The following is a 26,049-nucleotide window of genomic DNA, read 5'->3' as shown; positions in this document are numbered from 1 at the left end:
TAGTTTACTATTAACTATATTTGAGCACTCTTTGTTTATATATTTAGTTTTTTGTTCTCTGTTTCTTTCTTTTTTGCTTTCTTTAAACATAAAATCAATTCCATTTGTACATTATCTAGACAGAACCATTTTCTCATTGTACAAGGCTCTTAATTACCTCTCTCTTACTGGCCACACATTTATTCATGATTTGAAGAGTACAAGAGAAGTGTAATTAATGAAATAATATATTGAAGTTTTGAATGAGGTTGGCTTGCTATATCATTTATTAGCTGTGTAATCCCAAATTCCTTAACCTCTCAAGTCTCACCCTCTTCATCAATAAAATGGAGAAAATTAGATCTACCTCACAGAGTCATTAGGTAGTTTCATCGAGATTAAACACATAAAGCAGCACGGTGTCTAGCATGAAGCATACTCGTTACATTTTAAATATTACCTTTTTTTAATGTAATTTATGCCAAGTCTTCCCTTTACTGTAGTAGAAATTGAAAGTTCAGTATAATTCAAACAACAGAGAAAGTAAATTGTCTTTTAAAAAATGCTATGAAATGTCATAGCTAAGTAGCATTAATATAAATCATCATTTCTTAATACATTACTAGGAACTAAACACATTTTAAGATTACTATTGTCATTCTTTTGAATAGTATCCAAACCACAGCTCCTTTTTTGTTAAGGTAGGTGGTTAAGAGCTGAGTACAGAAATTATATCAGAAAAACAAATGGTTTATTAGAATTGCTTTGAGAGATGGACATGAATATGTTCATGTACATAAGCACATATCTAATTTTTTAACATACTTTCAAATTAATTGCAAGTAAACATAAAGATTTGTCTTTCAAATAATGTTATAGGTATTATTAATGCATGATAAAATATAATTATTTTCTGTTTCACAAACAGTAGTCAATTGTGAATATTCTCTCTGTACTCTACTGTGCCAGTATATCCAATCAAAAACCAAAACGCAACTTTAAATAAACATCTTTCTCTTTATACTAAAACCTAATTCAAATGATTATTTCAGACCCTCATAATAGCAACCAACACTCAGAGCAATCATACTTACTAAACTGGGTTCTGGGCATCATTATAATAATGCTAGAAGGTATTTTAGGTAGTCTAGCTCAGGTGTTAACAGCTAGGGTTGTTAATTTTGAGAGAAATTCATGCAAGATCTGAGTAGTATCTAAGACATGAGCATAAACCCTCTAACTCCACCTCATTTTCTATGTATACTTTATTACTTAAATAGTGGCAGTCTGCCAATTTATTTGTCTTTTATTGCATTGTGTTAAATAGAAATCAATGAGTGGCAGTGAATTGGACTCCTAATTCAATCACTTATTAGATGTGTAATCTAGTATGTATAAATTACCTATCACTCTAAGCCTCCATCTGTTCATGTGAAAATGAGATCAATAATCTGTCTTGCTTACAGTTCTTTGTGGTGGGAATTAAATGAGGTCATGTTAGTAGATACAATATTAATGAAATCTATAAGGAAGATGGAGAACTGAAGACAAAATATAACCATTGTTCAGCCCTTGAGTGCATGCTATTTACATTGAAGTTTTTCATATTTGTGGTAGCTGGCCTCCAAGATGATTCCCAAAATTATATATATATTTTTTTCTTCTTTTGAGACGGAGTCTCACTCTGTTGCCCAGGCTGGAGTACAGTGACATGATTCACAGCTTACTGCAGCCTAGACCTCCTGGGTAGCTGGGACTACATGCACACATAGTCCCACCTCACCTTCCCGAGTAGCTGGGATTACTGGCACAGGTCCTTTGTAGAGAAGAGGTCTTGCTACGTTTCCCAGGCTGTTCTGGAACTCCTGGATATAAGCAATCCTAATGTCTTAGCGTCCTGAAGTGCTGGGATTACAGGCTCAAGCCACCGCACTGGGCTGTAATCTTTTCTTGGTATTCATGTCCTTACATAGTTCCATCCCACAATGAGTGATAAGACTGATGTGTTTACAATAGAATATTGAAGAAGTAACAGAATGTGACTTCTGAGGCAAAGTTATAAAAATCATGGCTTCTACCATCTCTCCTCTCTGGGTTTGCTCACTCTGAACAAAACCAGCAGCCGTGTCACAAGGAAAGTCAAGCTGCACAAAAGAGGGGCCAGCACAGGGAAAAACTGAGGCCTCTGCCAACAAGCACCACCAACTTGCCAGGCATGTAAGTGAGCCGTCTTGGAAGCAAATCTTCCAGGCCCAGCCTCCATCTGAGGGTAGTCCCAGCCAACATGTTGACTCAGTCTCATGAGAATCCCTGGGTCAGAACAGTATGGCTGAGCCACCCTCAAACTGTGGCCCCCAGGGAGATAACAAATGTTTACTTTTGTTTTAAGCACACTAAGTATTGGGGTAATTTGTTACAGAGCAATAAATAACTAATACAATTCTGCTTGATTCTTTTTTCAGTTATGAAACTATTACCTGTTAAAATAAACATGAAATTTGTATCCCAGAGAAGAAACCAGCAAAGTTGCATAGTGCTTCACAGTACTTCCGCATGCCGCTGTGTTGAGAACTATATTATTGCCTGGGCTCCATGACTTTGTAACAAAGACTCTAAACCAAGCAAAGTATTTATTTATTGCCTTTATGGCAATATACATAAAATAATCTTTCTGTTTCCATTTATTTCTCCGTGTTGTATTAGTCTACACCAGCTATTTCAAAGCATTGTGGGAAAGAGTCAGTCTGGACTTTGGCATTTTTGTCACACTGTTTCATTCCTTAGCTTGTAAAGTGTCTCTTTTTCTTAAAATGAGAGAGATCTTAAAAAAAGAGACCCCAAACCTGTGCATATTGTTTGCCATCTAGTTCTCACAAGTTAAAAATTAAGTGGGGAGGGATGGGGCGCTTGACTGCTTTAAACCCCACTCTTGGCATGGCTACCACAGGCCCTGCAGCCAAGAGTTCCAAAATTTTAACTGATGAAACTATTTCAGGAATGTCATTTCTATACCCAGATAGTTCCCTTATTCACTGTAGTAGGCTATTCTTGCACTGCTATGAAGAAATACCTGAGACCGGGTAATTTATAAGAAAAAAGGTTTAATTGACTTACAGTTCTGCAGGCTATACAGGAAGCATAGCAGCATCTGCTTCTAGGGAGGCCTCAGGAAGCTTCCAATCATGCTGGAAGGCAAAGGGGGAGCAGGCACATCACATAGCAAGAACAGGAGCAGGAGAGAGGGAATGAGGTATCACACACTTTTAAATAACCAGATCTCATGTGAACTGAGTGATATAAACAATTCCATCAGGCCCCACCTCCAACATTAAAACATACGGAAAAAAAGTCATGAACTCGCCATTTATAATACAGTGTTAACGTCATTAAAAGACTTCTTTGGGATTTTTGTAGGTAAACTGCTGCAGCAACCTGAATGTATGATCACATGATGTCAATAGCTAGCAATTTCAATTAATGCTAAGTGAAACTCTAATCGAAAATTGTCAGTAAGGTGGGGATTTTATGACAAAAATAAAGCAATCACCATTTTGTGACCAATAAAAATATCAACGAAATGAGTACAATGGGGAACAACTGAAAATTGTGAAAGTAAATGGACCATAAATGTCTAAATGGATTTGTAAAGATTTTTTTTCCAACCACATCTCTAGATTTGATTGATCTGTAATATCTGCCTTATATGCATCAAGGAATTTATTCTACTTTTTTTTTTTTATCATACCTAGAAATCCCATGGAATTATCACTGGAATTAGAATGCTTTAACAATTATGAGGTTGTTGGAAATAACTCTAGAAGTATTCAGGTTTATTTTCTGTCTATCCTGCAGTGACAAAGCATTTGTTTATTGACATGAGGTATATGAAGTCTTAATCTGCTTCATGTAGCACCTGATTAAGAACAGAATTTCTACCATGATCAGGTATTTCAGAGAAGAGCGACTAATTTTCTGTTCTAGTCATCCCAGAAAGCTATTGTTGTTGATGTTTTTCAAGCTGCCCATGCTTAACATCCAAATGAGTAATGCCAAGGCAATAAAATTGCTGGTGAGACAATATGACAGGCAGTAGTGACATTCAAAATAATTAGCAAACTGAATAGCTCTACATCCCAATCAGAATCAATACTGCTGTAGTATTAAAACAGGGTTAGAGACCCCTTGCATACCACAGGTTAACCTAGTCTAGAGGCTGAAGCAGCTGTGCAGTTGGAGGAATCATATTTAGGGGAATTCAAGACAAAGGCTTTTAATAAGTAGAGAATTATTTCAACACTTTAATAACTAATATAGCTGTACTGCATATGGCTGATGTCAACATGGCCTGACAAGATAAAAAGCAGTCTTTAAAATTATTCCAAAGATACTGTCACTGCCTAAACCATGTGTGGAACATGTTTTTAGAATTGCCTTCAGAGCCAGTTTATAAACCATACAAGAAAAAGTCTCATTAATTTTATAATACCTCATTTTTTACCAAAAATGGTATTATACAACTTGTTCACTCACATTATTCACCATACTTGGCTCTGAGTGGCTTTTAGCTATTTCCAAAAATCAGACTCAAACTCCAAAGACAAAAATATATTAAGGATATATTTTACAATGTTTTATGCAGTATCTAAAGCAACTCCAAATGAGGAAAAAAGTTAACTGTACTAAGTTCCTATAACATGCTGTTACAGTACTAGAAACTTACAAATAGTTATCCCATTTAATTTTGCATAATTTTATCTTACATCATTGACCACTTAAAAGTCTGAACTCCAAGACAGCAAAAATTTTAAGACAAAAACTCACAACACCATAGAGATATTGACTTTCTCTAGCCTATGTCCTAATTATAACTTTTCCCTCTAATTACTAGACTCATAGGTAATAACATATTGAAAGAAACAGGACAAAGTTTCTGAATACCTTACAGTAAATGGGAGCTAAGATTTATTGAGTGCCCATTACATACCAAGGCTACCACATGTTCGAACTAGCTTTTGCACAAAATTTAAAAGACTATATTTGGCCATGCAGTATGTGATATTTCTACTATCTTGGTATTAACCAATTGCTAACTGAAAAGAATTTCTATTGTTGTACTTTTTAACAACATTTAAAGCACCTACTATAAAATAGGCACGTGTAAAATCATTATATATTATATTATTCCCTACAATATCCCTGTAGAGTTGGTACTATTTAAATTATCGTTTTATAGATGAAGAAATGGAGGCTTAGATATCTTAAGAAGGTTGTCTATGGTGACAGAGCAGAACCAAGATCTTAACCCAGCCACCTTGATTCTAGAACCATATTCTTATCACTCTGCTGCATTGAAGGAATTGATGAGAACACTGACATATGTTTTTGTCACAGTTTGAGCTGCTATGACAAAGTACCACAGACTGGGTGGCTTAAAGTCAAGAAAAAAAAATTATATTTGTTATAGTTGTAGAGACTGGGAGTTCAAGATCAGGGTGCTGGTGTGGTGAGTCCTGGGGAGAGCCTTCTTCCTATTGTGGACTGCCCTTTTCTTATTTCCTCACGTAGCAAAGGAGGGCAAGAGAGCACTCTGTGGTCCCTTTTGCATGGACACTAACCTCATTCATGAGGGCTCCATTTCATGACCTAATTACCTCCCAAAAGCCTCACTTCCAAATACAATCCCATTGTGTATGGAATTAGGATTCCAACATGTAAAATTTGGGGGACACGAACATTCAGTCCACTGTAGCTTGCTACTTTTTAAAATCGGAATGTTTTTATATGCTTGAATAAATTTGTTCACTGTTGTATGATTTGCATGCAAGTGGGCACAGAATGAATTGACTTACCCAGAAGATGGAAGACAGAAAGAAGGAGCCTGCATCATGTGATGGAAGAAGCACCCATTCTTCAACATCCCCAAAATATCTTCACCGAAGTAGGGCCCAGAATAGCTGAAATTTCCACTGCAAATTCATCCTGTAGGAAAACAACAATTATGTTGTCTTGATACTTGTGTTGCCAATTGCATGTCACAAGTAGCTTCTTATATACTGAAAATATACGATTTTTAAAGTTTTTTACTTTTTAAATTTGTTTTGTTAGAAAAAGTTTTGTTGTTCAATATATACACAGAAAATTATAGCAAACATATCTGTACATTTTAAAATGCAGGAAATACTCTGATGTCATCACCTCTAAGTAGGAAATAGGGGAAAGCCTGTACTGAGTGCCTTTCCCAGTCTCACCTCCTTCCTTCCTCTCAAAAGACAGTGACTCATTATCTTGACTTCTGTAGTTTCATTATCTTACTGGTCTTCAGCTTATCATCTGTATAGATATCGTTAAATATTATATTGTCAATTTTTTCCCGTTTTAATTTTATGCAAATGGTATCATCCTGTGTATATTTTTCACTTATCTTTTAGCATAGCTACAGCATTAATCTATACTGATTTATAACACTATCTTATTTTCATGGCTATATATAGTCTTTATTGTATACCCCAATTCATTTATTCAGTCTATTGTTGACAGGTAATTGAATTATTTCCAGGTTTTTTTAGTTACAAAAACAATGCTTCTACGTTCTAAGAATGTTGTTCTTGAACAACAACTCCTAGTCCACATTTGGAAACAAATCTCTAGGAATAGAATTGCTCATTACTATCTGCTCCTTTCTTATTTCATAAAAAATAAAGGGCTGGAGAAGACATTTATAAGCCTTCTCACAGTCATTTGTGGCCGTGTGACTCAGTTCTTGCTAATGGAGTCTCGTGAAAAGGAGGTAAGACATTTTCTGGTCTAGGCCTTAAAAAATTGATATATACTTTCTGTATTCTCTCTCCCCTTCCCATACTCTGGGACACAGACATGCCTGCAATCCAGCTGGTAGAACATGCAAAAATAGACAATACCTAAAAAATGACCAAGTAATGTGATAAAAGAATCATTGATCCTTGAATGATTGTGTAGAAGAAGCCATTTCTAAAACTGGACCATTCACTTGGAACTCTTGTTATGTTAAATAAAACCGTACCCATCAGCAGATCATGAGTTCTCATTATTGTAACTTTTCCTTCACATTTGGCATTAGTAGTCATTTTCATTTTTATAAGTTTAGTAAGCATCAAATGCTATCTCACTGAGTGTTAAGTTACATTTCCCTGACTGCTAATCTTTTTCACGTGATTTTTGCTCGATTTGATTTCTTCTTCTATGAAGTACATGTTTTAGTCTTTGGGCCGTTTCTCTATTTCATTATCTTTTCCTTAGTAATTTAGAAGGGTTCTTTATAATTTGGGTGAATGTGCTAGTCTTTTGTCCATTACATTTTTTGCAAATATGTTTCATTCTCTTTATGATATATTGGTGATGTTTTTATCCGAATGAAGTCAAATATGTTAGATTCTTCTTTATTTTTGTGCCTTGTTTCTTGTTTTGACAATGCATAAGAAATTCTTTTCTTCCCCAATATAATAGAGATTTTCACTTAAGTTCTTCAAAAAGCTTTAGGCCATTGCTTTTTGAATTTAGTTCATTAGTTGACTCATTTGAGTTCTGATATGCTTTTTTTCCACAGAAGAGTAAAGGGTGGAGTTACAACTGGCAGATGAGAATTCCAAATAATCATGGGTGTGCCTATGGGCATTTGTAGTTTTTGTGAATACCATCATTCATAAGTATTGAAAGGGAAAAAGAAAGTCTGTGAAGAGCAGGTTGAAGGTATTGTCTCCAGAAGTTTCCTTAGTGAGATTTAGTGGGAAAAAATGCTAGACCTTGGTGTTAGACACATTCTTAGTTACTCATGTACAGAACAGGCTAGTTTATCAGTGATTCATGTGAAAGAGACATGGAGTTCTAACTTTTGGTTGACAAGCTAGACATGCCCCCAACTGTGTGACAAGGTTGCTAAGAAATCTAATGAGATCTCAGCTTCCATTAAGAATACAATGTCCAGAACTTGAGAGATAATATCTCCCCTGTGGCTTGTACTCATTAGATAACAATTGGGTTCTTGCATCAAATTTCAATGCTACTCTTGAAGAGGCGCACAGGTAAACTGGAGTTTATCACAAGAGGAGCAGTCAGGTTGGTGTTAGGGTGGGAAACCACTATATATATATGTGTGTGTATGTATATATATATACACATACAACAGTTGGTGTGACTGGGAAATCTTAGGTTGCAATGGAGTAGATGTTGATAGGCCATAATAATTCTGTTTAAAAATCTTAAATGTTGACCTATCAAAGAGATGACACACATTTGATCTATATTTTTCTAAGTAAACACCAAGAACCAATGGACAGAAGTTATAAGGAAATAGATTTAGGCTATGACAAAGAATCTTAATAGCAGTTGGACGATTTATCTTACAAAGAACTGATTAACTCAAGAAAGTAGTGGTCTCCTTCCCCAATACTGATGACACTGAAATGGAATCTGAAAGATAATTTATCAAGGATGTTACCAGTATTAATTAATATCTATTAGTGCTTACTACTAACGAGGAATTATTCCATGCACTCTGACTGTATTTTCCCATTTAACCCTCACAGCAGCCCTAGGAGATGAGAACTGCTTTGTCATTATTCTCTACATGAAGAGTCTGAAGTTTAAAAGGTTAAACTTTGTAAAAGGCAGAAAGCACATCTGTCTTGTGTCCAGAGAGTGAGCTCTCACCTACACTGCTTCTCACTTGTCAATCCTGTAAAAAAAGATTTGCTGTACTGAGAGAAAAACCGTACTGTGTGTCCATCCAATTCTGAGGCTATTTGATTCTAACAAAATTGAAATGTATTATCTTGGAAGCTAAAACAATAAGGAAAGTAGACAGTGGAAGAAATGGGAAAAGGGACAGGTAAAACTTAATGAGGAAGGGAAAAGTCTGGAAAGATTGTAAGTGCAAGGCACTGGTCCAGGAAAAATACATTCCTGGCTGGTCGTAGACAAGGGATATTGCCTGAAGTTTATATACACATGAGAGCGAGGTGATGGGGAGTAGGAGACAGTAAAGACATGAGACTCATAAAAAATTTTCTTGCCTTAGCAGAAGCATCATTTGGCCATGTCACATGAGGTTCCAAACACTGCATTTTGTTAATAGTCAGAAAGAACTAAGGAAAACAAAGAAAGAATTTCGTTTTCCCCATCAAGTATCAAGAGTCTAGCAATGAGCTTACTTTCATTATTTTTCTTGCAAGTAATTAATACCACTCTTTCCTTACAGAAAGCATTGGCAGAAAGATTGTAATTAGATCCAAATGGACAATTTGTAAGGAGTCATTCAGGCACGGCTTGATTTAACAAATATTTATGGAGTGTTTACTATTTGTGAAGCACTTTTCTAGACACTGGAGGCACAGCAGAAAATAGTATTCCCCTACCCCTAAAAATAATTACCCCTAAAAATAATTTCCTATATTTTGGAGTGTATTTTCCGTGGCAGAAAGGCACACACAAAACAGATGAATATGCAAAATTTAAGGTATGTTAAATAGTCATAAGGGCTAATGAGAAAAATAAAGCAAAGAAAGTTGGTATATATGCAGAATTTTTGAAATTGTACAGGATTTTAACCAAATATGTAAATTGAAAAGAAGAGAAGGAAAATGGTCATGAAAGGGGAATGTGTTGAGGCTCACGTGGATTTAGTTCATGCTTATGAATCACAAATATTGTGAAAGGTCTTGTAGCAAAATGAAAAGGACATTAGACACATCACTTCTCTTATTTTATCCTCATTTCCTCATCTTTAAAATGGAAATTCTAATATTAGACCTGTTGACCACAAAAAAGTAGATGTGTGTCTCCAATGAGTCATTGAATGTGAAGGCAGACTTCAAAATGTAAAAGAGTATATGCAGTGTATATATATATATATTTATATTTATATATTTATACATATATACATATATAGTCACACACGTATACATATATACTTATGTAAAAATACAAATACAGAGAAAGAGAAATAAGGAAGAGGGGATGGGAGAAATTTTCTATTTAAAGTAAGATACACACATATGTTGGTCCAGTCCATCTTATAATTCATAAAACGTATCTAGTACAAACTTTCTGACAAGGAATAAGCATATCTGTGGTGGAAACCCAAGAACAGGGTTCTTCGAGTCTCTAAAGAGACTAGGGGCAACAGAATTCTTCTATATTTGGGTCTCCCTGGATTACTGAAGACTTTGCAGAGCTCTTTTAATCACCTCCTGAAATGCTGGTTTCCTTCCTCCATCCAAGAGACTTGACGAAATGGAACTTGTCAACTGTGCTTATGGTAATAAATCTCCTTTCTAGCGTTTCTCCTGACATTCTAATGTCTTCCTGAACATAATCAAAAGGTCATTTTCCACCTGAATTCATCTTCTCCAAGCTGCCTTATATTTCTGCAAATCCAAGTTTCAACAAGTTTGATTTCATTCCTTCTACAGTATTTTATTTGCTTTAACCAAGCTAAAAATCCCACTGTCACCCTATGTTGTACTCTAATAGCTTGAATGGGGATTATACTTTATTGGCTGACTGTATAATGTGGATACATTTTGAAAGCTGAACTGCTCCTTTTTCTTGAATGACAGAGAATTAAATGCTACCTTTCAGATATTGCCAAAGGATTTCTTATGATTTTGTTTCCCACATCAATTCAATTACTTTCTATGTATCAATTGTGCAGAGATCAGCATTCTCACCTAAATACAAAACACTCCCCCAGAAGCCCTAAGACTTGAACAGACCTTTCACTGTGCAATCCACTCAGCTGTAGTCATGCATTTCACAACCCTGTTCACAGTTTCTAGAGGAGCAATTCAATTATTAGCCTTTGCGAAGTTATGCATTCTTGATTGCTGAGGATTTCTTTTTAACTAAAAACAGTTGTATTTAATTTAATGTAGGTTTAGATTGTTGATTTAAGTGCAATCATCGTTTCTAAACAACACTATCAAGAATACAGTGCCATTTATAATACAGGTTGATTGGGGTGGAAGGTACGAGGAATATCCCCAGGAAAATATATGGGAAAACCTTGGACTTCGCCTTGCCAATGATAATGGCAAGAGACCGGCCTGTATTTGCTAGTTTTGTTTAACATATTTGTGACACTCATTTACCAAAGTCAGTCTGTCCACTTCCCTGAAATGAGTCAGCAACTTATTATTTATTAACAAGGCAGAACTTTGACCTTTCACTTGGAGGAACAGAATCCCAGGACGATCTGCGTGGACCACAACCTGACCAAGATCTCCTCTATACAAGGCAGGAGCCATAGTTTTCCCAGCGGCGGGTGGTGCCCCAGCCTCCTCCTGGAAGGCTCGGGAGACAGCGCGTGCAGGGCTAGAGCGCCGCCCACCCAGCGGTCCTGGGTCAGCTCCGCGGGATGCAGGACAAGGGTCCTCGGCCATCGAAATCACTCTCCGCTCATAAAGACACGGTTCCTTGTAGAGGAAGGATTGGGGTACCACTTGGAAGCCTCCCAATCCCCCAGAAGTATCGACGGCCCTTGCTCCGAACCGCCGGGTTCGGAGATACGCGAGAGAGCAAGTGCCCGCTGAGAAGAGGAGCGGAGGGAAGAGGAGAGAGGAAACCAGGGAGAGAGAAAACGAGGGAGACAGAAAACCAGGGAGAGAGAGGCTGAGCCAGCTTCCCTGTCTGTCCAATCTCGGGACCAAACGCAACTCGGGCAGCTCCCGGCCCCGGAAGGACGCAAGTCTCGGACAGCAGAGGAAAAAGGCCTCCCCCTCGCGGGCCCTGGGGCTGAAGGAAGACCTCGGTTGGAGGAAGGGAGGAGGAAACGGAAACGCTCATCTTTTCCCGTTTTGTTTTTTGGTGTGGTTTGGTTTTTCCTCCACTGAGCGCAAAACAGAATCAGCCGCGACTCTGGCCTGGAGAGCATCTATTATTTAATGAAAAACAAGAGATCATTTTCTTCTTCTTTGAAATAAGTTCAGCAGCACTTCCCTCTCCCTCTCCTCCGTTCTTCTCCCTTGCCCAATTTACTCTCTCCGACACCGTTTCTACCGTACCCATGAAATAATCTTCCTCAGGTTTTATGTCCCGTGTATCAGGTTTTCATCTGCTCAAATGCCTTCAGAACATACTACTCCGCTAATGTGGACTTCCACTCCCAATGTTCCAATCCTTTCCATCCAAGGATTTCTTTAATTGGTGAGGTTTGTCTTTCCCTCCCTTCTTCTACCCTGTAACAGGAAAACACGTTTTCATTCCATGCCACTTGCATTCCAACCCCTTGCTGAGTTACTATTTTGCCTGCAGGCTCTCCGAGCACATCAAAGGAATTTTGCTTTGACTGTCTTTAGACCCTGGGTTGGTGCCTATGATGGGGCTGCTGTCTAGATTTGGAATCTGCACATCTTCACTCTTTTCTTTAAAGCCTATTTCAGTCCCCAGCAATAAAAACAACCAAAATGCTGAGGCAAAGCTGTGAAAGAGAATAGTTTGACTTGTATACTTATATTCTGCACCTCCAACCCAGCTCTTGCCATTTTCTCTCCCCCATACTCTTTTTTCCTCATCTAATTTCTCCTCTTTGTTAGAACTTGAGTTTCTGGCATCCCAAAAGTTAATTCAACTTCATTGAATCAGATATGAGAGAAGAGCTGGAATTTGACATTTTGGTTGTGTTGTAAAGTTGTATCACACAAGCATTCATTCAGCAAACATGCACTGAGCACTTACTACAGGCTAGACATTGGAAAGAGGCCAAGATGCCAAAGACATAAATGAGGTTTCTATTGCATCACCTTCTCTCCTCCCCCTGCTTTACTATCTCTTCCATTATAGCCATCTTTATCATCATCATTTTTTGTAATATTAACTAAGCCCTTAATATATGCCAGACATTGAGGTAGGAGCTTTACATGCATTTTTTTTTTCATTTCAATATTATAAGGATTATCTGAGATCAGCAGCATATTAGTTCCATTTTGTAGGTGAGAAAACTGAGGATTAAAGAAGCTAAGAAGCTTCCTCAAACTCACACATCTAATGTGTTGATGCAGGGGGTTGTAAACCAGACAGTCTGACTCCGGACTTGTGGTACATCCCTTTTAAGGAGTCACTGTTTTAGTGGAGGAGTCACACTTGTAAACAGATAAATATATCAAAGAGATAAGTGCTAAAGCTGTAGAAATATAGTGGCAGCAGTGACTAACACTGCCTGGGGGGATCAGGAAAGGCTTAACAGACAATTTGACATGTGAGGTGAGTCTTGAAATATGAGTGGGAGTAACCCAGTCAAAGGGATGGGAGTGGGAGGTACATTCAGGCTGAGGGAACCACATATGTAATTAAACAGTTGAGAAAGGCTGCCATGTTATGTTTAGAAAACAGTGAGTGAAGCGTAAAGTTCATGACAGAGTGCTGTGATATGTTTTGTGAAACCAAAAAGGGGCAAATATACAACTAGGGGCAAGAATGTCAAGGACTGTATAGATCTTACTATTAAGTGTAGCTTTCATTGTGAAGATTAAATGACTCCAGTAGAGATTTTAAAGAAAGGAAGTGACATCATCAAATTTGTCTGTGTCTGTCTGTCTGTCTGTGTTAAGATAAGCAGGGGAGGTCTGGAGAATAAAGAGAAGAGCCAGATGGCAGGAACACTGGTTTTAAACTTGCTGTATAGACATGAGAGGTGATGAGGGCCTGGGCTGGGAGTAGTGGAACTGGAAAAAAGGGATTTTTGCTTTCCAAAGAATATTGGCATTAAGACTTCTGTTTCTAGAATAAAAGCCTTTAAGTACAAAGAATTTCATTCAGAACAAGGAGGCCTCTTAAGAGAGCACCAAACCAGCCCTCTTTTATAGGTATAGTTAAAGTCTATGAAGCTTACGAAGATTAAACCAAGCAATCAACTAGTGGAAGAATAATAGCCACCTTTTATTCAGAGACTACTATTCACACATTTAACATTCTTTTATACATTTGACCCACATAACGACTTTTCAGGGTAAGTACAAAGCTACTCTTAACTGCACTCAACAGAAGAGGAAGCTAAAGTCAAAAAGTTGATGAAGGCTCCACAGATAGAGACAGAACAGGGATTTAAAATTATAGTTATCTAATCCCAGAATTTGTGTAGTTTTTATATGCCGTGTGCTGAGATTGAAATTTAGGCATCCTTGCTCTTAATCTCTTGTTCTCTTCACTAGTCACTGATATCTTTATACTCTGTTAAATGCATTTCAAGCATCACTGGGCACACATGCCTGACTGTCTGCTTACTCTACCAATATGCCCTAAAGCAGAATTTAATATGGATTCATTGCCTACCAAACACACTAAACAAAATATGATGATGATCTTTTTTAAAACTTGAGGGGTTTTAATGGTGAAGGAGAGAGCAAATATAACATGCAACTGCAGTCATAGATAATCGAAACTTTCTATGGCTTAGACATGAAGGATTAAGAACTATTGAGAAACAACTAAGGTTAATCAGCACTTTCCTGTCCCAGTGACTTTGCATGTATTATTTTATTTGAGAAAACTGACTTGGAGAGGTGAAATAACTTTCTCAGTGTCACACAAATTCTAAGTAGGTAAGCCAGAACTCAAACTCCAGTTTATCTGACACCAAACTCAGGCTGTTATGCACTATGTTGCTGCTGTTAGAGTGGCCAGTGAAGACAAAAGTTAGCTCCATGGACAGTATTGTGCTAATAAATATTTAACAACCAGCACTCAGAGAAAAAGCCTTTACTTGTAGTATTTGACAATTTCCAATTTCTGCAGGGCACAAATAATGCCACAGTGGCAGATTTCAAGCTGCCAACATGACATCACCAGAGGCTGCATTGAGAAGAGATGTGCACAGTCAGCTCCGGAGAGCCTCTGGCATACAATTGTACCATGGAGGAAGAGATGCTGGAGCAATATTGTAGAGGCAAAGTGGGAGAGTAGGTAATTTTTGGAGAAAGCTGGGATAATGAATAAAGGCTGGAGTGGGGATTGAATTATTCTTCAAATAATTATATTTGAAGAAGATAGACAGATTAAACTAAGTGTGGTTAGATCAAATGAAAAGAATAATTTAGGACTGGCTGAGGGCAGCTCCTTCCTTAAAATGACCATTCCTAAGAGTTGGCAATTTCTTGAAGAAGAAGACCAAAATATTGATTTATTTCATCTGAAAATGTTTGCAGGCACTTGTTTTGATGACTGCAAAAACTGAAAACATACCTCAAAGACTGAAATCAGGGATAGTTGAATCAAAAAGATTAACCGATATGAATTTCTGGCTATTAATCTACTTTTTTGTTTCTTGATAGCAAGGACAACAGCAAACTGATGAAGTTGGCATATTGATGGAAAATTTTATAATAAAATTTAAAAGAGTAACTCACCTTCAAAATCTCCTTGTATTGTCAAATCGTTTGAGTGTACCTTATATTGACCTTATATCTAGGGGAAATAAATGTATTTGCAAATACCTCAGATATTTATTTTGTCACTTTATTTCACATATTTCTAAGTATAAAACAACACCAGTGCTTCTGTTATTCCCCACATAATTACATAGTGCATAGGATAGTAAGGAGAAAAAACATTATCTGGTACCTGCAAATAATGCGCTCCTTCCCTCTGAGCTGATAATCTAGCCCTTTAAAATAGGAAAGGATGAAAATAAAATTAGGTTTCCCACGTTGCAGTATATTTCTATTTTCCCCCTTGCTAATCACAAGGTCCTGTAGTGCACAATCGGAATGGAAAAACCTAGTCCTAAGAATCAATTAAAAATAATATGAGGAAAATGAAGTGGATGTCTGTCATTTTTGTGTGCTCACTGGGGAATGGCTTTCTGTCCCTGTGATTTTGAGGGGCTGTCATACATGATGCCCTCCTGCTCCCTGGCTACAGGGGTGGACATAGGACTACCTGATCAATCACGGTACTGGATCCTCTTGCTCACAGTAAATTGTTCAAAAAATGGGCACAGCCAATCAAACCGTTTCCATGAAGTTTCTCTTTCTTAAGGATTTCAGTTTCTGTGGCTACAAGCTCAGATCCTCAGGTAACCATGTTTTCAGTAGAGAGGAAGCCCGGCTATAGCAAAGAAAATTGAGAAAATAAAGACAACCAAAGGCACGTAGAGCTAAAATATGGAAAGAAGGACAAAGAGCCTTGACAACTTTGCTCAAATGCCTGGCTCCTGCTATGCTTAAACAAATACACACTTCTGGAATTCCTGGTGATTTAAACCAGTAAGTCCCCTCCTCATCGGTCTTTTTTTTTTTTTCCTTTAGATGGAATTTCACTCCTTTTGCCCCGGCTGGAGTGCAATGGTGCGTGCGATCTTGGCTCACTGCAACCTCCACCTCCTGGGTTCAAGAAATTCTTCTGCCTCAGCCTCCCGTGTAGCTAAGATTGCAGGCGCACACTACTATGCCTGGCTAATTTTGTATTTTTAGTAGAAATGGGGTTTCACCATGTTGGCCAGGCTGGTCTTGAACTCCTGACCTCAGGTGATCCGCCCACCTCGGCCTCCCAAAGTGTCGGGATTACAGGCGTGAGCCACCGCGTCCGGCCCCCATCTTCTTTGTTTCTTTTGCTTAGGCTGTGTAGAGTTGGGTTTTGTTACTTTCATTACAAAAACCATGGGAAAAAAAAATCCTTACCTGATAACAGACTCCTGCTGGCTGGCTGGGATAATACAAATAAATAATGTCTCCTTAACTTTTAAAATAATGTCTCCTTAACTTTTAAGAAAAGAGGGGAGGAGGAGGTAATGGGAAAATACTAAGAGCTAAATTTCTTTCTTGGCCTATATTCTAAGATTCGCTAATTTACTCTATTTTTGTTTCTCTGACCTATGACTCATCTCTCTTTGGACATCTCTTTCTTTCATTGGCACACAGACCACAATATACTCACTGATCATTCTTTCATTCATAAATTATCATGGCTTTATTTTATTTATTTATTTATTTATTTTTTGAGACGGAGTCTCGCTCTGTCGCCCAGGCTGGAGTGCAGTGGCGCGATCTCGGCTCACTGCAAGCTCCGCCTCCCGGGTTCACGCCATTCTCCTGCCTCAGCCTCCCGAGTAGCTGGGACTACAGGCGCCCACAACCGCGCCCGGCTAATTTTTTGTATTTTTAGTAGAGACGGGGTTTCACCGTGGTCTCGATCTCCTGACCTTGTGATCCGCCCGCCTCGGCCTCCCAAAGTGCTGGGATTACAGGCGTGAGCCACCGCGCCCGGCCCATGGCTTTATTATTTAATTCTACGTGGTAAGTCTTAACAAAACGGGCCAAAGGCAAGGCATTAAGTTGGGAAGAAAAGAAAGGAGAGAAGAGATGTTGATCATTTTCAAACTGGAAGGACAAATCATCACTAGGAGAAGTTATTTCAACTTAAATTTCACAGAGGGAATTTATGCAGACGGGGTAGAGCTACCTCAGGATAGAGCAATTTGGGAGTTTTTCTGAGTCCTTCTGGGAAGATCTGAGGAGCTGGAGGCAGTAGGAGGGAAAGCTTGAGAATAGAAGATGACTCAGCTTCTGGTGTGGGACAAAGCTACTGGTGTGAGTAACTAAGGCCCACCTTCTCAGTCTGGCTAAATGATGTGATTCCCACTCTTTATGTGCATTTCAAGCTTCTCCTTGGAGTTCCTTTGGCTTCAGAGGTTACATCTAGTGTTCATTTAATCCTGGCCTCGATATTTGCCTCAGGCCTGAAAAATCCAAGGAATAAACTTGGACTATGCACTTTTTGAAATGTCTTTGATTCTAGAAAAATTACTTGAGAAGTATACCATTTGTAGATTCTATGTGTGTGCGTGTGTGTGTGTGTGTGTGTGTGTGACCGGGACTGGTTCTGTTGCCTAGGCACTATCACAGTTCACGACTCACTGCAGCCTCCACTTCCTGGGCTCAATCAATCCTTTCACCTCAGCCTCCCAAGTAGCTGAGACTATAGGTGCACACCAACACACCCTGCTAATTTTTTGTTTGTTTGGTTGGTTTTGTAAGAACGAGGTTTCCTTATGTTGCCCAGGCTGGTCTCAAACTCGTGAACTCAAGAGAGCCTCCCAAAGTGTTGGGATTATAGGTGTGAGCCACTGCAACCAGTTAGAAATTCTTTTCTAATTGGATACATTAACCACTCTTGCACAGGATGTTTCACTCTAAAACTTGGATGCCATTCTCCATAATAAGACAAATAATTTTCCTTATGAGGTATATCAATTAACTAGATTTAACAGCATTTTAAAACCGGAAGCCAAGGTCTGAAATAATTTCATCTACCTCCTTGTCATCTAGAACACATCACAGAATTCTGGTGATTTCAATGAAAGCACATACATGTTTATAAATCTTTTTATGCATTGTCTTATATAACTGTTTTATATGTATTGCATTTTCTCACAAGCTTTTCACCTTGAGGTACAATTATTAAGTAAATTTCTTTCCCTTACAAAGAAAAGTAAACACATTAAACATCTCCACGTAATGTTAAAACGCTGGACATTAAATTAAATTAAATATTTGTCCTATAGCACTGTGAGCTGAATAGGTTATGAATCATCTATGTTTGTGGAATACATTGCTTAGAATTATAATTTTGCCAAATTCACCCGGTAAGGAACAAAGTATAAAGAACACTGAGGCTTAAATTCTTTAATACTTAACTAAGTCTGTAGACTTTGCAATATTGGTACTGCATCCATAATCATGCCTTAGTGAAATGTTATACAGAACATCATTCAGAATGTTTGCTCTGAAAAGAGTTTGGATAAATGTGCCATATTTGAAATTGATTAATGGTGTCTGATATGCATCCAGTCTTCTTATTATACTAAGAATTTGACTTAAAAGTTATAGGGTATCTTGTATATTTACCCTACTTGAAAGAAGTAGTTTGCATTTAAACAAGAATGGTACCCATAGCTATGTTAATTTTGGTTAAGTGTTCTGCCTCCTGGGACCTCAATTACTTACCTCATATGTTATATGAGGTAGTTAGATTATTCCAGTGGTTTATCTAACTGTCCTGGAAACCTTTAGAGTGTCTACAGGAGGAGGTGAAACCTCAGGCTTCTTATCAAGATTCAGCCCAAACAGCCCCACCTCTATCAGCTTATTAATTACCTTGCACAATAATTCATGTATTCATGAACCTGACTTTTTGAATCCAATAGTCTCCTGTGTCTATTATGTGACTATTTTAAACATATGGAAGAATATTAAACAGACACAAACTTCTGCCCTCATTGAGATTTCATTATGGTAGAGAGACAGACAATAATCAAACTACATGAGTTAAATGGATGTTATGCTATATGGTGATAAACTTTATGGAGAAAAATGAAGCAGGAAAAGGAATTTGGGGGCTGGGACTGACAGTTTAAATACTTGTTTATGGAAGGCTTCAATGAGGAGGTAAGCTACAGTAATAACTTGGGGAAAAGAGTTCCAAGGAGTGGAAAGAGGAAGTGCAAAGGCACTGAGGTTGGAGTATGCAAAGTACATTTAGGAGCAGTGAGGAGACTACCATGATTTGAATAAATTGAACAAGGGGTAAATATAAAACTGGACTTCAGAGTATTCCCATATTAGAAGAAAAAGGGTTGCTTTTAAAGATTGAAAACAGTTCACTTAAGATAGTTCTAAGGCCCTGAAAAATATTAAAATTCAAAAGTTCTTGCTTATAGTATATGATCAATGATCCTTGACTCCATGTTATTAATACTTCTTTTTTTGCTAATCAATAATAAAAAGTTTTTGCTCTTTAGGGAGCAAAAACATACATTTGTCCAACAATCGTTTGTTAATACTTTCCTGCAAGCTTAACTATCTTACTTAAGGGGAAAATAGTATGGATAATTAGGGCCTAGTAATTAATTAATTAATTTGACTTTCTAGAAATCCATTAGATCCAAGGTGACGTTTTTGCTTTAGAAAATCAAATATATATTATTTTCATATTTTTATAGTCATTATATATTCACCTCATATTCCTGAATAGAACTATTGCAGATCACAATGGGTAATCAATATATATCAAAGAAATTAGAGATAACTCTGGGAAACTTCTTGAAAACATATAATTCAAGTTGGAATTTCTTTTAAAGCATCAAACATTTAAATAACCATACCTTGAGTCATTTTCTACTTACTCAAAACTAAAAGAACTGCTTATTTCAGTTGAAAGTGGGAACACTCGGAAGAGAAACCCTCAAGTTAAGGGGTAAACCCAGACTGTTACACTTTTTGTACGTACATTTATGCACTTACTGAAATCACCCACGAATTATGAGTTTTTAATACACTGGGAGTTTTTGAAATTCATTTTATATAGTGTAAGTTTCATAGTCAAATAGCGTAGCTAAATTCTTTCTTCATTCCTCATGTCTGAGACAGGAAGGAAAATGACTAAGTGGATTTCTAGTTCAACTGAAATAGCTATGCATTTCTTTTTGTACCCAGACTGAACGTTCTGTGAAATAAGAACATAATGTTTATCATAGACTTTGAAAGTTTTTACTCTCCTGAGCTTCAGTGATATGTCTTTATTAGCTAGCATTATTGAAAAGGTGAGTTGCAGAATTGTATTAATTCATTGACAGACGACACGGTTAACAATTGAAATTAAACAGTAAAATTCAATGGACTCAGGAAGAGATATACCCAGAGGTCCTCCATGTGTATTTAATGCAATAACATTAGAAATCATTTATTTAAAAAAACTTGGAGTCTAGAAAAAAACAGAAATTTATATTATACAGATGTAATCTCTGTGCCTCTTTAAAATTGTATATCTTCCTAGACTTAATATAAATCCCACTTAGGCCGTTATTTCAATCTTTGTCATCAGCACATTAGCCTAAGCCCTTGCCTGGTCACTTAGAACCTTTACTAATCAGGTTTCTGTGCTCAGCATGGGCCATTTTGTTTTATTCTAATTGATGGCACATAATTTAGTACAGTCTTTCTCCCGTAGATTGTTTCCTCACTTTATACTTCAAAGTTATCACCTTGTTGACTAGGACTTGACTCATTCTTTTTGCCTTTCCTAAACCTTAGTCTGCCTAGACCAATCATTGAAGACCCAATGGATACCCCTTTCATCTTCTCATAACATGAACCCTTGTAAGTTTGTTTGAAGGTTTATATTCTATTAGGTATTTTTTCTCATCACTTATCATTCATTCACAAAAATTTATCAAGTGTCCAATCTATTTTTAAAGTATGGCTGAACATGTACTCACCGTAGGTGAGGGTTGAAGGAGAGAAGAGTGAATCAGATTTGTTGCATGCGCTTGAATTGTATACAATTTTGTTCAAGGAGTAGGAAGGCAAACAAAACACAATGATATACAGTGGTAAGAACAAATGTTTTCACCTTCCAAAACTATCTTTGTTGAAATTTCATCTCCAGTGGAAATTTTGTGGTGACTAATAAGGGGAGAAAAACTACTTCCATTCTTCAAATGCACACACAATTGACTATGTTGTCACATACTGATGGGATTAAAATTTTAGTACAGGGAAGGGGTCCTGGCCTGAGCCTTGGGAATCCTGAGTCCTGATCTCAACAGACCCTAAGTAGGAAACTTGCCTCTGGTACCATGTCACTGCTTTGAGCATATCATCCTGATTGATGATGAATTCCTTTATACTTAAAATACAAAGCTCTTCTCATGTCCCAGGTAACGTGAAATTTTTCCCCCCTGGATAAATGTTATTCATTTTTCCCTTTCAGCAAGATGTACGCTTATGATGCTCTGATGCATGACTAAACTATACAATAAATATTATTGGAATACTATGTATTCTCAATTGTAACAAAAGTGACTGTGATCTACATGTAGCTGGAAACACTCTTCCTCTCAAGAATTAAGTAAGATGGATCCAATCCCACATTGACTAGATTTTGAAAGATAAATTCTATTATATTACTTTGTGGAGCTTACATTCTCATGTTTATTTCTAACTCTGAGCTCTTGCTTATGCTACATTATTTCAGTTTAGAAATGGTCTTGTCATCTCACATGCACTGTACCTGGCCTATGCAGATAGGGTGTGCTGCTTCATTAGTAAATTTCCTTAATGCAAATGTATGTGAAAGGATGAGAGAACTTACGTTTAAATCAATCACCCCACCAAAAAAGCCATACATTTATTGTTATGCATTCTTGATAAGCAAAGTGGATAGCGATGAGCAAAGTAGACTGGAATTCAGTTCAAGAATAAGAATGCCTAGGGTAGAACCCTGGCTTTACCATTGCTATGAATCATTGGGTGACCTTGGAAAAGTTGCTTCAAGTCTCTGGGTTTTACTTTCTTCGTGAGTAAAATGAAGATGAAAATAGCACCTCCTTCAATAACTTTTTATGAGGGGAATACATCTAATTCATATAAATTGCTTAGAATATTCTAACATGTAAGTGTTGCTAATTAATAGATCTAACGACCTTTGAACATTTTTAAACTCATGCTTTGTGTGGTTGCCTTTGCCCCCACTCCCAGGCCAAATTTCTATTTTAATGGTTATTATTTTGTTTAATATAGAGCAGTTTCACCATTATTTTTTTATGACCAATAGCCTTTGGAGTTACTATTCCAAGTGGTTTATCAAGGCATTTTCCTAAACTAGGACACATTCCTTTCTAAAAACAATTCTGGAAACAATGGACTATGCATTCAAATATATATTATACATATGCACATATATATATGCATGTTTATGTGTATGAGTATAATATGGACATATTTGTATTGTCAGTTGCCCCCAGAATTCCACGTGTTTGTGTGTTTGATCCCATTTGATCCTCACAGCAATCCCATGAGGCTAGCACTATTACCACTTTTTACAAGAAAGGAGACTGAAGCTTAGAGAGGTTAAATGGGTTGACCAAGATCATACAGTTAGTATCAGAGCCCAAATCAGTCTTCCTTTTGCAAATCTACTTTTAAACAATTAGGCTGTATAAACTCCCACTGCAAAATAGAGGAGGTCAGATAGAGGGTTCGAGGGCCTAGGTTAAATATATTGTTAGGACAATTTATTCTAATATGCCCCACCTATAGCCACAGTGAAAAAGAAAACAATTCCCTAAAGGAATTATAAAGGAGTCCATGGAAATGCTAGCATTTCAGCCAAACTTAGCTCATGGAATATAGAGTTAAAAGGCATTTGCCTCCTAGCGATAGCCTTCCTGTTGATTCATAAGATGCAAATGAAATGTTAATGTTTAAACTAAGTGGGAGAAACTACTTATTTTGAGAGAGAAAAAAAATATAGTATAAGAGTTCTACTCTAGAATATTGTTAATGTAAGAAGAACTGGACGAACAGGACAAGCAGGCTTTTGAGAAAAATTACAGCTGAAGATGGGGCTTAATAGTTTAGAGCACTAAAAGATAAATACTTTTTAAAATCTCTGTGTGTGTGTGTGTGTGTATGTGTGTGTGTGTTGCGAGTCTCCAGTCTCGCTGGTAACTCGCAGTCTTCTGATGAAAGTTCAGTATGTAACGATTACTAGTTGGCATCCTCTACTGGAGACCAGTCTCACAAAAGGGTGACCCTGTGATGTACGAAAGGCTATTTAATGCCCCAGCGAAGTGCTTCAGGGACCAAGATTTTATTATTCTTTGGTGATGAGAGTTGTGATCCTGCATCCCTGATTTAGAGCCACTTAGGGCTCCGACAGCTCCACCCCGGTGTTCTAGAGGAAAATATCCCTTCATGCTCTCTGCCTGATTTGAAAGCGACACAGCTTCGCGATGTTCCGCCTGGGAGGTGGTTCAATCTTTAGAAATTGCCTGAGAAGCCTGTCCATCTGCTGGAGTGCCTGGTTTTCGAGAACGGACCAAGACGGACTTGGCTTTTAATCTGAAATAATTTGATAATTTTCTGTCTGTAACTTAAAATCACCGCTTAACAAAAGTAAAAAAGTGACAAGCTTTCTAGAGGGCTTTTGTAGACATTGGGAAAATCCGTATGACGAAGTACGGTTTAGAAATTCCGGATTTAATTTCCCCCGGGAAAAACAAATATCTTCTGTTTGGTAGCGGGCAGTCGACTCACGTGGTCTTCCTTTAAAACAAAGTCTATGCCAGCCGGGGGTGAGGGAAGTGGTGGGAGTGAGCAGGGGGAGCAGAGAGATTCGAAAAGTACAGGAGGAATCAGTCCAGTACGGGGATTGCCCCTGCCAACCAGTAGCTATTCCTGTTAACTCCCAGGAAGCAAGTTTCCACCTTTGCCACTTCCTCCTGCCCTTTCCTTTTCCCTTCACTACGGCTCTTGGACCCAAAGTTCGCTCCCCACCGCCACCGCCCTGCCCCACTATTGTCTTTACAGGACAGAAGGCTGCAGCAGCACCGCGGAGAAAAATCCCTGAGGAATGAGTCAGTGAGATGGGCGTATGGGTGGAGGAAGAGGGCAGTCGATTTTTAAACCTCAGCGGGGTGGGTGGGGAGTTGGAAGCCAAAGGCCTTATCACTACCGCGCTGCAACATCACAGAAAGTGTTAGTCCCAGGGCTCTCCCGGGAGCGCGCGGCTCCTGTGCTTTCTCCTTATTGGCGGACCTGGACCTGGGGGCGGAGCCGCGGTGAAACCCCGCCCACCCGGACGCTAGGACAGGGGCACATGGTTCTCCCCGATCCCGGAGCTGGGCTCAGGGCTCGGACTCAGTCCTGCAGCGCCTCTAGGCTGCGGATCCTTGCTTCAACCACCTGCTCTGCGCCGCGTCCGGGGAAGTGGGGAGGAGACCGGAGGGAGGGAGGAGGCGGGGAGAGGAGGAAAGAGGCAGCTTACACACGCCTTCCAGTCCCTCTACTCAGAGCAGCCCGGAGACCGCTGCCGCCGCCGCCGCCGCCGCCGCCGCCGCTGCCGCTGCCACTGCTACCACCGCTGCCACCTGAGGAGACCCGCCGCCCCCCGTTGCTGCCTCCTGCGAGTCCTTAGCACTCGGCGTTTCATGCACATTGCCACTGCCATTATTATTATCATCCCAAGACAAGGAAAATAAAAGAAGATACCAGCGAAAAGAACCGCTTACACCTTTCCGAATTACTCAAGTGTCTCCTGGAAAGAGAGGGTCGTTGTCCCCGGAGGAGCAGCCGAAGGGCCAGTGGGCTGGTGTTGAGCTGGAGGGAGGAGGAGTTGGGGGCATTGCGTGGTGGAAAGTTGCGTGCGGCAGAGACCCGAAGGTGCAGCGCCACAGCCCAGGGGACGGTGTGTCTGGGAGAAGACGCTGCCCCTGTGTCGGGACCCGCCAGCGCGCGGGCACCGCGGGGCCCGGGACGACGCCCCCTCCTGCGGCGTGGACTCCGTCAGTGGCCCTCCAAGAAGGAGGAAGAATATGGAATCCAAGGGAGCCAGCTCCTGCCGTCTGCTCTTCTGCCTCTTGATCTCCGCCACCGTCCTCAGGCCAGGTGAGCAAGGGCCTGGGAGCAGCCCCAGACAGACGTGGGCCTGGAGCAGTTTCCTAGGTCCCCGTCCCAGCCTCGCACCCCCGAGGCAGTGCGCCTAGGCGCATGGATGAGGTAAGGGGACCTCTGTCCCGGCACAGAGCTGTCCCCGGGCTCGGTCACCTGTGCCGCACGTTTGGGGTTGGCTGGTTGGTTCAAGTTTGGGCATGAAGCTGGGGAAACTGGGTGAATCTCCAAGAACTTGGGGCTCCGGGGTTGTGGTTGCAGGGGCCCGTGGGCAGGATTCGCCTGACGCTCTCCGCTGGTCCCTGCGACTCCCAGCTAGGCGGCGGACTCTCGCCCTCTGACAGTTCCTCCTGTCTCTGGGTATCCAAGTCCACGTCACTGCGCCCCGAGCGGTTTTTCTTTCGCTTAGCTCTCGGATGAAATAACTGCCGGCACTTTTTCGTGATAAATCCCCTTGTAACTTCCCCTTGGTGAGCAGAGGAAGGGATGGGAGGGGTACAGAAGGAGAGGACTTTAATCACCTCCTGCCCCCCACGCCCACCTTGAGAAACCTACTGATGCTTCAAATCGTGGTTTCAACGTTCCCCCCTCCGGTCCCCGTCCATTGTCTGGGCGGGTGGTGAGTGTAAGGGTGACCGCAGGCAGATAACACAGC

The 26,049-nt window shown here is 39.3% G+C and overlaps 1 protein-coding gene and 1 long non-coding RNA gene across 5 annotated transcripts in view; one reads left to right on the top strand and one right to left on the bottom strand.

Annotated features, from left to right (window-relative positions):
* Positions 1–1,003: 1,003 nt before the first annotated feature.
* LOC123571762 (uncharacterized) lies at positions 1,004–11,601 on the bottom strand. Its single transcript, XR_006695971.3, has 3 exons — positions 11,174–11,601; positions 5,829–5,958; positions 1,004–3,164 (listed from the first exon to the last, which is right to left on the bottom strand). It is a non-coding gene; the product is annotated as an uncharacterized lncRNA (long non-coding RNA).
* Positions 11,602–24,621: 13,020 nt separating this feature from the next.
* ALCAM (activated leukocyte cell adhesion molecule) overlaps positions 24,622–26,049 on the top strand; it is a 210,050-nt gene continuing 208,622 nt past the window's right edge. For all 4 annotated transcript variants that reach the window (XM_005548247.4, XM_005548246.4, XM_074033536.1 and 1 more), the window contains exon 1: positions 24,622–25,391. In XM_005548247.4, the coding sequence (XP_005548304.3) occupies positions 25,319–25,391 (73 nt within the window). In that variant the 5' untranslated portion in view covers positions 24,622–25,318. The remainder of the gene's footprint in view (positions 25,392–26,049) is intronic.

This window comes from Macaca fascicularis, chromosome 2 (assembly GCF_037993035.2).
Source record: "Macaca fascicularis isolate 582-1 chromosome 2, T2T-MFA8v1.1".
NCBI classification, from domain to species: Eukaryota; Metazoa; Chordata; class Mammalia; order Primates; family Cercopithecidae; genus Macaca; species Macaca fascicularis.
This window is presented reverse-complemented; position numbering and strand designations above follow the sequence as displayed.